Below are 12,500 nucleotides of genomic sequence, written 5' to 3'. Positions count from 1 at the left end.
TGTCTATTGTATATATGTAAATATGTATGCTGTATGTGTGCATGCGTTTGCAAGGGGGATCAAATCAAGTCAGTGGCAATGTATCTCATTTCCTCTTGATTTCAGCGAGATGTTAACTTTTAATCTGAGAGTCATTATAAAAGTAATAATTTACCGTCCACCCACACCCACTGCGTATACTTAACTCCTTCTTCAGAATGCTCCGCCCACTTTATCCCCCACTTACATCCCCACCTCCCCCCTTACATTGGCCGCCTCGTGCTCCCTCAGCATCGACTGACATTCATTCTCCTCCTCCTCCTCTCCCTACCCCATTCCAGTAGTATCTCCATCGAAGCGACCCATGACGTCATCGTCCGTGACGTCACGCAACCTTCCTCCATCAACCGGTCTTCTCCTCGATGGGGTCCGGATATCACGCCCACGCAAATTCTCGCATCTTGAAATGCTACGCGCATCGCAGTCTGTGGGCGTGCCCCGATGCGAGAAAAGGCACTTTCAGATGCCGGCGGAAAGAAATATCTAAGTATAAAAAGGGGGAAAATAATGGACATGATCTTTAGTCATATCCAATTCAAGGGGAAGTATTACGTGACCACCGTCTCGGAAAGTTTTCTTAATACTGTTTCGAATGGCGATATTTTGACCGCTGTTTTTCGTCGTTTTCCCCTTTATATATATATAATATAACGCTACGTTTCAGGTCTAAAAAAATAATTTTGTAGGCCGTGTCACTTACAGTTTGCTGTTATACAAGTCGTAGGGTAAATTAATTTCTGAGGTTATGTTTCCATCTTTAGTAATGAATGTTCTGCAGTCAAATGCTGCTGCTCTTGATATAAAAACTTGAACAAAAGACCCTCATTCATAGACTGCCGCAAGCCCGTAACTACGAAAGGCATTGACATTTGTTTGTCGAGTTCATCAATTTAAATGAAGATGCTGATGTGTTCTCGCTTTGTCTTCATTCTCCGACTTCGACGGTTTTTTTAAATACTATATAATAAATCTCACGGATTGGTCCAGTGAAGTAAATGACGATATATATATATATATATATATATATATATATATATATATATATATATATATATATACTATATATATATATGCTTTAAAATCAGTAGATGCGGATGACTTCCGTATATGATGTGTGTATATTATATAATATTATATATATGTATATATATATATATATCTATATATATATATATATATAATATATATAATATATATATATATATTATATATATCTATAGATATATATATATAATATATATATGTGTGTGTGTGTGTGTGTGTGTGTGTGTGTGTTGTGTGTTGTGTTGTATGAATAATAAATGCCATTATGTATCCATTTTTGTCGTGTTTATCAGTAATAGTCAGCGGGTAATAAACGCTGCCTAAATTTAATATCGTGCAACCCTATATGGGGCATACATGAACCCGTAAAAAGCTGATTCTAGAATAGATAGGAAGGCAGCGTGGAGGTTTTGAAAAGTCATATAAAACTCTATAAAAAAGTGAAGCTTGTGTTAGAATCTGCTGATGGGAGAGTGACTGGTTTGGTGTCAATGTGAGGCTGAGACAGGTTGCGTCGTCTCCATTGCTGCTCAGTATCTTTACAGATGGAGAGAGCGAGAAGTCAGGGGAAAGACAGAGCTGATTGGGGATAGTGAGGAGAATCTCTAGAAAATAGCCAGTGGAATTTGAGAGTGTTTGCAAGTTGAGAAAGTTGAGAGTACATACTACTGATAAGCCTTCTGTGAAGATGTCTAGAGTGACTATCTTGTGGAAATCTCCTACACAGGGTATTCATCTTCGATTTATCAGTTACAGTATGAATGAGGCAGTGACCGTTGCTTCATTGTGTCTATTGCACCTTGTTTGAGTAAAGGCTTAATTTTGAATATGTGTCCATGTGCATTAACTGGAATTATAATATGTAAAAACATTATAAACATTCATCAAAACCCTCTCTATCTCTCTCTCATCTGACCTGAGCAAATCTCGCTAATGCAGAGTCGTTACTGAGTGATGTCACACTGCGACAATTTAATGTTGTTCTTCGAGTTGGGTCGAAGTTGTTTACAGGACTCAGGCACGGTTTTATTATGGCAGGTGCTCGCTCTCTCTCTCAAACTTTTTTTTTTTTTTTGCGTGAAGTCTAGACAGCAAAAGTTGACGTAGATGTTGACATTTATTATTGTGAGTGTGAAGAAGACTTAGGATATTGCCAGGCTGACGTGAATGGCAGTTTGGAAATTAGCAATTTGTTATGGGTGATTTTTGTTGCATATGTATGTGTTATTATGGATGATTTTTGTTGCATATGTATGCGTATAAGTGTGAATATGTATGCATGCCATTTATATAATATATTATATATATAATATATATACCAAAGCATCGTGAAACAACGTCCAATACTAAACCAAAATTTAAGATTAATTGTCAAGTTAAAGGATTTTATTTTGTAATAAGTTTATTATATTATTATTTTCGATAGCGAAGCTTAAAAGAGGGTATATTTCTGCGCGTTTGTGTCAGGGGTGACCTTCCTGGAGATGATTAACTTTTAAGAGAAATCGTCGTAGGTTGCCATGGAAACACCTCCAACTTGAGCGGATTTCTCCAAAAAGTTGACCATTTCACTGTATCTGCCAAGTTTCACCTAAATCAATTCTCGCTTTCTTGAGGTGTCCTGCAAACACACACACACACACAAAGATAGGAGGGAGTTTACACATTGAAATACTATATATTTAAATACTAGAGACATCGAAGTGGCATTGCTGTTGATTTGCTCTCAACTGTATGCTTTCTTTACTCTGGAAACATAGTGAGCAATGCAGTGACTCGACTGTTTATGTAGGTAACATCCGCACAAGTTGATGTTAAATTACAATTTTTTACACTTTAATTTCGTAATTGTCGTTGTGTCTTTTCGTTTTTCATTTGGCTGCAATTAAACCGACAGGGAAAGCGGCAACAGAATTAATCTTTGATTTACATTACGTTTAGTGACTAGATTGCCCAAGAACACATTGGTCCTTTACTGCACTTGTTGCTGGGAATAATCGGTCTTGTTCCTACTATTCACTTCCAGTTGCCACTAGACCTGAGAATGAGAAGGATATTGGTGTGGGTGGGGCGGGGGAAGGTTTCTTCCTCTGAATCGAGTGCCCAGTCCAGCAGAAAGAACTGAAGAATGCCGTTATTGACAAGCGCGACTCTGTTACGACTGAGTTGTTATCGGGCTGCACATTTTGGGTGGGTGGTTGGTGGGGTTGTGGCGGGGGTGGGGGGTTAGGGGCCAGCGTCTTCATCCAAGGTTTGTGGATCTTCGGTTATTGCTTGTAGCCCGAGAACTTGTTATGTGATCTGCTGCGGACGTTGATGAGAAGCCCGTGTACGTTAAAAGCCAGTGACAGTACTCACATGTATACCAAGAGACGAAAAGAGAGATATCTAAGTTCTTTTCGAACTTGCAAGAAATATTGAAGTAATGAAAATATTGATTGATTGACTGTAAATTATCTGGCGTCACAACTACCAGGGTCACTGAAGCCGAATACTGAATGTGATCTTGTCACTTTTATAATATATTAAACAAAATTTAAAATAAAATTTTGCTAAAAGAACTACGTACATATAAATTTGATTAAGAAAAAATCTGATAGAAACAATTGTTATTAATTTGATCACACAACAGTATAACTTAAGAGATAAAAAAAGGAATATATATTTGAGAAGACCAGCTTCTTTGACAAAAGAGATAACGTTATTAATATATGCTTTCTCCCAATAGTTTTGCCATGCTATACTTACCAATTGCTTCACTACTATTATAAGATAAAAAAACGATTCCTAAGTTCTACTAGACTCGGACACTCAACCAACAAATGCCTAAAGGTCAAGAAAGTCATTCAATTATAAATTAAGTGCAGAGGAAAGCTTAGAATTCCTCATTGCGAAGAAAATGATTGGAATTTTTTTGGCAGAGAATAACACAGATCAGAAATGTCTCGTTATCTCTAATCTCATGCGTGTTGTCACCATATTTTTCTCTTACTGGAAATAGTTTACATGGCCCATCTCGATTCCTTTCGGTTTGTGGAAACATTGGGAGCTCATTCATGTTTTGTCATTTCAATTTCCCTTTATATATAAACCAGTCACCCTTCCTTCAGATGAATGATTTACGATTTAACAAGTATTTGGTCCCATCTACACAGCACTTTTGTAGCTCTCCTTCACTACCTCTACTCCTCCTTTCTTATTACTTGACCTGACCATCTTCGAAAATTCTGATCCATTTTTTCACTTCATCTACGTGGACTCTGTACACCGCTCATGTTTTCAACCCTTTGAATGAATTTGCTTCATGATGTATCAGCGTATGTTAGTATTTATGAGTTCCTCGTTGGACGAGTGGGTTGCGTGCTCGCCTGCTGATTTGATAGCGAGAGTTCGAGCCCAGCTCTGCCAACGTGGAATCGGAGGAATTTATTTCTGGCGATTAGAAATTAATTTCTAGATATAATGTGGTTCGGATCCCACAATAAGCTGTAGGTCCCGTTGCTAAGTAACCAATGGGTTCCTAGCCACGAAAAAATATCTAATCCTTCGGGCCAGCACTAGGAGAGCTGTTAATCAGTTCAGTGGTGTGGTTAAACTAAGATATACTTAACTCAACTTATCATTTATTAATGTACCTGTATAGCTATTGATGTTTTTACTTTCATTGATGTTGCTATTGCTATTCGGGGTCACCCGGCCAACGCAACCTCTAAGTAACCTCGAAAGCTTATAATCGAAGTAATCACCATTAACTACTAGAACAAACCAGGTCACGTCCAGTAAAAGTTATTTGAAATTAGTTACGAGATATCTAGATAAATGATCTTGGTGTCAATACGAATGACTCAATAACCCCCTACCCCCCCCCCCCCCCCATGACATTTGGTAACCCAGCTCCCATAAAGCAAGGAAGCACATGCAGATTTAGGCAGTGTGGCGGAATGTGTGTCATATTTCTCTTGGGGGGGGAGAGGGGGGGGGGGGGAGGGCGCAAGGCTTCTTTCAGTCGTTTGTTAAAGAGACACCTTCCCTTTACGTTGTCCTATCTTTCAGTCCAATTGGAAGCGAGGGGTCGCCCGCTCCCCGGGGATTAGTCTGTTGAAACAAAGAGGACCACCCCCTTCCCTCACCCACCCTCACCCCCACCTCACTTTTCTTCCACGTTCATCACTGCCTCCTTGCACTCTTCTTCTTTTTCTTTCTCTCCCCGTTCTGAACCCTCTGGTCCAGCCTATAGCTCTGTGCCACTGTTTGTCACCCATCTCCTTCCTTGTTCCTCCTCCTCCTCCTCCTCCTCCTCCTCCTCAGCTTCTCTCTCCAGCCAGGTCACCGCAAGTCGTAATCTTGGTGCGCTGAAGCGTGAGCTCACCTCCTCTGGGACTCATTTATTTAACCCTGTTACCCTCAGGGTTGGCCCGGTCGATGAAGATGGGGAAGGTGTGGAGGGAGATATTTGTCCATAAATGAGGGCGCTAAATAGATTCGCCCCGTACTCTCTCTCTCTCTCTCTCTCAGTCAGCCTTTCCATCACCTCCCCTCTGCCTCCTCCTCCTCCTCCTCCAGCTCTCCTTCCAGCCCTTGTTAGGCCTCCGTCGATGTAGGGCAGCCTCTTATAGTCTCCAGGAGGCGAAAGAAGATGAAGAAGGGGACGAAGAGGGAGGAGAACCTTATTAGTGTCAAGAGGAGCTTAAGCGACACAAGTCGCTTTTGTCAACAACACTGAGAGATGTAATGGAGCCTGGCTGGCCACCACTCCACCAGTTTCAATGTCTTCTCTTCTCCTCCTTTCTCCTTTTTTAATCCCCTCTCTCCTTCATTCACTCCCTATGGAAGGACTTCCATTTTCTTCTGTAACGCATCTTGATAACTTACGCAATGTATCGACGCAGCTTATAATTGGTGGTATATATAACCACGGTCTATTGTTTCCTTAGATTTTTTCTTATTAACTTTCTTATTTTTTCTTCTTCTTTTTTTGAATCGACAATTGAACGACTTTGTTGGTATATGTGGAAAATTTTACCTTTTTCAAACTCAGCCCGTTACCTTGCTCATTAAATTCATTATATCAGCAATAAGGACGAGTAATCTAAGTACCACAGGGAACAATTCTCGCAAGTTTCATGCAAATCGCTCGAAAAACGTGAGCAAAATAGAAATATTAATGATAAATATCATGATCAACGTTCAATAAGAAAACCAACCATTCAGCAAGACCCTTGCTTAAAAAAAATAAATTAAAAAAAGTATGGTCTCTTTATGTTATTCGAGTGTCATGCGTATAATCAAACACACGCAATAAAAAAATACAAACAAATATGTATGGATTTGAAATTGAGTGGATAACCCTGGGTTAAAGTTTATGTTTCTAACACGATAGTAGAACAGAATACCAAATTTTAACAGATGCCATGAATGCAGAGGAAATTAAAAAAAAGAAAAATTAAAGTCTGTTTAGACGGATGGACAGAGAGTCTAATGTTCATTATCACATTGGCCCCGTATTAACGTAAAGACCCTAGAATCCTAGATAATAATGCCTGGAAATTTTGGCCGATCATATCTTCAAAACCATTCATATATTTTCATGACTCAGGATACTATTTAACGCGACCCCAAATTTCCTATTACCCCCCCCCCCCCCCACCCCCCCCCCCAGGCCCCCACCCTCAGCCAAATACCAAATGCAGAAGAAAAGTCAATTCATTATTCACTTATTCACGTTTATCTTAGTTTCACCTTCCCCTGCTTTCGTTCCTTCGGGTGTATGAGGCGCATTTTTGATGCGAGCTGAAAAGATAAAATGTCTGGAGGTGCTTCGTGAAAAGAGCTTGTCAGGGAGCTGTCACCTTTTGCTTTTGTTCCTCTGAAATTTCCAACCAAATGTTAGGTAAGGATCTGCTGTGTCTACACTTTCCCGTTTCTCCGTCCTTTGGATTTAGGAAGAGGAGGAAAAATGTCTTACATTACGAAGTTGACAATTAGTGATTATACCCAAAAGCTAAAGAGAAGATACAGTCGGTAGTTATACCAATAACTATGATCTTACTACAATGGGCGTAATGTCTCTCCGTCCGTCTGTCATTCAATCACGGCCAAACGGCTGGTCCGATGGGCATGAAACTTGGCAGTGTTATAGTGGTGACCCCAAATATAGTTTATAATGGGGTTTCATCGTGCCTCCCACTCCGAAGGGGGTGGAGTTGAGAAGGGATTCCCTAAAACAGAGCTGGTTCTGCCCGTGAAACTAGGCTGGTTATGCCCGTAGACTTTTAGTTACTTTACGAATTTTCATACATAATTTCTGTATACATATCTTTGCTAGTACTTATAATGCTGTTGAGTGATTATAAAAATAACTTTATCCTGCAAGTGAAAGAAATAAGAGGGCAAGAAGAAGGGAAAAAACAGTGGCCAACATTTACCTGAGAAAACAAAAACGAAGTTGGCATTCAGAGAACCTTCCCGGCCTGTGTCGAAACGACCGATTTTATGGGAGAATTAAAGGTAGCCTAACATTATTCGACTAACATATCCAGCTTTTTAATGCGACAGCTGATGACGTAAGGTAACGCTCATGTTTAGGTTGAAATGGGACCGTTGTAAGTGATAGATTCGCCTCATTAATGTCAAGTAAATATATTTACGGGAATGATGAAATCCGGTAGAGGTTACCAAATCCTGACAGTGGGGGGAAAACATTCAACCAAATTAAGCAACCAGGGACCATGCCTACTATCTAAACTTGAAGAAACTACCTGGTCAAGGGCTCCACAAGGAGAATCAGCCCGTGCTGACATAAGGCTAGCATAATCCACTACTTTCTGGGCCATATACAAAACCGAAAACTTAGATCGAGAAGAATATATTTTCTTATACTTTTATTATTGCACCTGTTAGTCTTGCGAGGGATTGGACGGAAAATGTAGATAAAGAACGCGCAGAAGGCTACATGAAACAGAAAATTCATCCATTATTAGATACCTAGATAGATTAGTCTAGACGACATGGACTGCTGTACAGATGGATTACATACACACCGTGACGGGACACACGAAATATGATGTAATTAACCGGAATCATGACATGACATCGAAAAACATTACTCGTAAGCAAAATTATATTAGTTGAAGTAGTAATGGTTGCTGGTGTATTAGTCTAAGGGAAATGTGCTTCCACGTAGAAATGTAAAAGAAAAAAAACGGTTATCATACGAGTAAACATTCATAAAGATAAAGAAATGTCATATATAAACTCCATAATGAATGGATATGGACAGAAAGCACTCGTGCAGACGTATATGCATAAAGATGCCGAACAATTAATAGGAGAGATAACGTCGTAAATGAAACAGAAGTGTATATATAGGAATTGTAATCAAACGTTTTTTCTTTCTTTCTTTCTTTTTTTTGAGATGATGTCCTTCGTTTTACCTTAGGTATTGATGTGCGTTCCTGTGAAACTGGCTCTGAAGCCTTGCCAAAAGTACTCTACATAATACCATTTTTAATGCCCTTTGAAATTGCAGCTTATGCTTTTAGATGACCCTTTACGTTACATTAATTCCCTTTTTAATGCCTAAACGTTTGAATTACGACTTTTGATTGCTTACTTCTTGACCTCATACCCTTTTTTATTCCCTTTACGTTACATTACAACGGTTTAAATTACGTAATATCGTTGCCTTTAATAACATTAGGCCTCTTTTTTTTTTTAGTACAGTCTGCCGCCGCCTCCAATATATAGCGTTGTCTCTTTTCATTATCCTCTACTGATGGATTGGGCTCTTGATCAAATTAATCAGCGACATATTAAAAGAAATATATTCAACCAAGTTCCTCGTAGTAGAATGACGTTTCATGAAGTGGAAATATTAATAAGAAAATTGTGTAATTGATTTCTTATGAATGGTTTCATCCCAGCAGGAGACATTAATCTCGTTGAAACCCGGCCATTTTCAATTACACGGTGTTGTGCGTTTTGATGGAGTATTGATCATTATATTCTGCAGTCTCTCTCTCTCTCTCTACATTTAGCGCCCCAGTGGCGTAGTCGGTATGGTCTTGGCCTGCTACCTCGGTGGCCGCGAGTTCAATTCTCGGGCATTCCATTGAGGTGTGAGAGATGAGTATTTCTGGTGATAAAAGTTCACTCTCGACGTGGTTCGGAAGTCACGTAAAGCCGTTGGTCCCGTTGCTGAATAACCACTGAGAGAGAGAGAGAGAGAGAGAGAGAGAGAGAGAGAGAGAGAGAGAGGATTATCATCCTGGGGATCCTAAGTTAAACTTATTGATGTTGCCACCACTTACGTTCGTAATTGCATTTCAGTACATCTTTATCTGTTTATCTATTTGTTAATTTTTTTCTTTTTTGATAAAGTTACATTTCTTCTTATGTATTTCCCTTTACTTCCTCTTTGGAAACTTGTATTTCAAGTCAGTGCCCATGTGGGCTTGTTCCATATGAATAAGGTTCATCTACAGAATAATAATAATAATAATAATAATAATAATAATAATAATAATAATAATAATGTAGCTGTAAAGTTAAAAATGAAAATAACCATAATTTCAGACAGCTGTAAGATGGATTTCCATTAAAATAGTACCAGATGTCATGGCCATTTTGTAAAAAAAAAAAATTTTTTTGGACACTTACTTGGGGGAGGTGTTTCTCTTCCTGACTGTTCGGACCATTTGCATTTCTAATATTAATTTACCTTTTATCTATTCAGGACATTATATTCTATTTCCTTATCTATTTTTTGTTTTTTTTTATACGTTCAGATGTATGCTGTATTTTTTATTTATTTTTCATGCAGTTTTCTTATATTATGTTTATTCTTTGCCCTTTCAAATCATCCAAATTTTCTGTCCGTTGTTTCTTCTGTTCCTCTCTTCCCTTCCAACTCACACCTGCTTGTTTGTGTGTCGGGTCGTTATCATTCCATTCCATTCGTTTCTGCAACTTTTCTTTTCTCGTTTCCAACGCTTCCAGTAAAACTGTCTTCTTATTTTGCACAATATTACTGAAACGACTTTTGATTCTCTGTCGTATATGTAGTCCCCTTCTTTGGTTTCGAGCTGTGATCACCTTTCGTTCATGAGATTACCCTAATTTCGTTGCAAATGATCTTTCAGATCTTTCTTTGGATTCCATTTCGTTTTCGAAGTATCTTTGGTTTCCTTTTGGTTTCAGTAATCCTTTTCCCTCTGTTTCCAGGTGCACTTGGATTCTCGTACGTTTATCCAATTCCATGCCCTTTTCTCGGATCTTCATCCCCCTTGCTTTTAATTTTTGCCTTCTTTCTGTAACGAGTCCATGGATTACCTTTCATTTCAGTTTTCTTTCCCTCGTTTTCCAGATATTCTATATTTGGATTCCTTCTCGTGTTTCAGTCACATTCTTTTTGTAGGGTCCTTGGAGTCCCTTGAATATCCTCTTATAATTATTTTCCCTGGTATGGAAATTCCCCTTCGTTATGGAAATCACCCTCCTTGGGTTTTCCAGGTGTCCTTGTATTCCGTTTCGTTGCTGTTGTTCCCCTCATTTGCTGTCCGGTTCTCTCGTTTTCCAGATTTCCTCTCCTTGCATCCCTTTTGTTCCAGTGATTCCATCCCTTTCATTCTCCAATTAGCCTTGGACTTCCTTTCGTTGTTGTAATTCCTTTCTATCGTTTTCCAGATGCCCTGTGCTTCGATTTTTCCCTTTTATTTCTGCAATTCCTCTCGTTTAATTTCTCAGTTCTTTGAATTCCATTCCACCTTTTTAATAACTGTCTTTTGTTTTCCGCATCCCCTTAGATTCCCGTCTTAATGCACTTATACTAAATCATCGTATATTTGTCATGTCTCGTTCCATTTAGCTGTACTGATTCTGTCATCGTCTCCTGCGTATTTTGTAGATGTTGAAGAATTCCTTTCCACAAAAATCTCCCCTTCATCATCCCGCAGGTGTCCTGGGATTCCACTCCATCATTTATTAAGTCCCTTTCTTTATCCAGCAATTGATCTTGGATTCCACCCCATCGTTACTTGAATCGTTCCAAATCGTTCCTCTTCATCCCTCAGTTGACCTTGGATTCCACTCCATTTATTAAATCTCCCCCTCTTCATCCCACTGGTGTCCTTCGATTCCACTGCATCATTTATTAAATCCCCCTCTTCATCCTGCAGGTGTCCTTTGATCCCACTGCATCATTAAATAATCAGTCTTCTTCATCCCACAGTTGCCCTTGGATTCCACTCCATCGTTTATAAAGTCCCCTTCTACATCCAGTAATTGTCCTTGGATTCCACTGCATCATTTATTAAATAGTCCCTCTCCATCCTGCAGGTGTCCTTTGATTCTACTGCATCATTTATTATATCCCCTTCTTCATCCTACAGTTTCCCTTGGATTCCGCTCCATCATATATTAAATCGTCCCTCTTCATCTTGCTGGTGTCCTTGGATTCCACTCCATCAATTATTAAGTCCTCTTCATCCAGCAGGTGCCCTTGGATTCCACCCCATTGTTAATTAAATCGCCTCCTCTTCAAACTGCAGATGTCCTTGGATTCCACCCCATGGTTTATTAAATTTCCCGCTCTTCATCCCGCAGGTGTCCTTGGATTCCACTGCATCATGCATTAAAATCTTCCCCTTTTTATCCTTCAGGTGTCCTTGGATTCCATTCCACTGCATCATATAATAAAAATCTTGCCTCTTTGCCCGCAGGTGTCGTTGGATTCGCGCGTGCGTGAGATCATCAACCGCAACATGGTGGACCCGACGCCGCACACCTTCGACGAGGCGCAGATGCAGATCTACACGCTCATGCACAGAGACTCTTATCCGCGCTTCATCAACTCGGCCATATACAAACGGCTCGCACAACTCAACAATAACGGGAGCAGCAGCAACAGTAAAAATGAGAGCGCAACATAGGTGTTGTTGGTTCTCTCTCTCTCTCTCTCTTTCTCTATCTTTCTCTCCCACTCTCACTCACTCCTCTCTCGTCTCTCTGTTCCTGAATGTGTTCTATAAATATGATTATAAATATATAAATATCAGTCTTTCTCACACACACCACACACTGAACTTCCACGAAATAGAAAGAGAGAGAAATAAAAAAAATAATCCGAATATTATATATAATATGATTAGTCTGTGCTCTGTTTGCGAGTGTTTTCGTTTTCCGTAGTATTTTCTATGATGGGACCAGACACGCGTAGAAAATGGGGGATTACGGTTGGTACTTTGTTAAATAGAAATAAAATATGATGATCATTAGAAATAAAATAAAAAAATGGGTGTTGAAAAATAAAATGTACATATATATAAAAACTGACGGTGGTCACAATCAAATATTGTCGGGATGTCAGTACGTTACCATGGTAACTAACTATTCAAAGCCATTTCAACATGAACACCTTT

The 12,500-nt window shown here is 39.3% G+C and overlaps 1 protein-coding gene across 4 annotated transcripts in view; it reads left to right on the top strand.

Annotated features, from left to right (window-relative positions):
* LOC135223494 (regulator of G-protein signaling 20-like) overlaps nt 1–12,203 on the top strand; it is a 320,193-nt gene extending 307,990 nt beyond the window's left edge. For all 4 annotated transcript variants that reach the window (XM_064261972.1, XM_064262148.1, XM_064262062.1 and 1 more), the window contains one exon: nt 11,802–12,203. In XM_064261972.1, coding sequence (XP_064118042.1) covers nt 11,802–12,011 — 210 coding nt within the window. In that variant the 3' untranslated portion in view covers nt 12,012–12,203. The remainder of the gene's footprint in view (nt 1–11,801) is intronic.
* Nucleotides 12,204–12,500: the final 297 nt, after the last annotated feature.

Source organism: Macrobrachium nipponense, chromosome 11, assembly GCF_015104395.2.
Source record: "Macrobrachium nipponense isolate FS-2020 chromosome 11, ASM1510439v2, whole genome shotgun sequence".
In the NCBI taxonomy this organism is placed as follows: domain Eukaryota; kingdom Metazoa; phylum Arthropoda; class Malacostraca; order Decapoda; family Palaemonidae; genus Macrobrachium; species Macrobrachium nipponense.
This window is presented reverse-complemented; position numbering and strand designations above follow the sequence as displayed.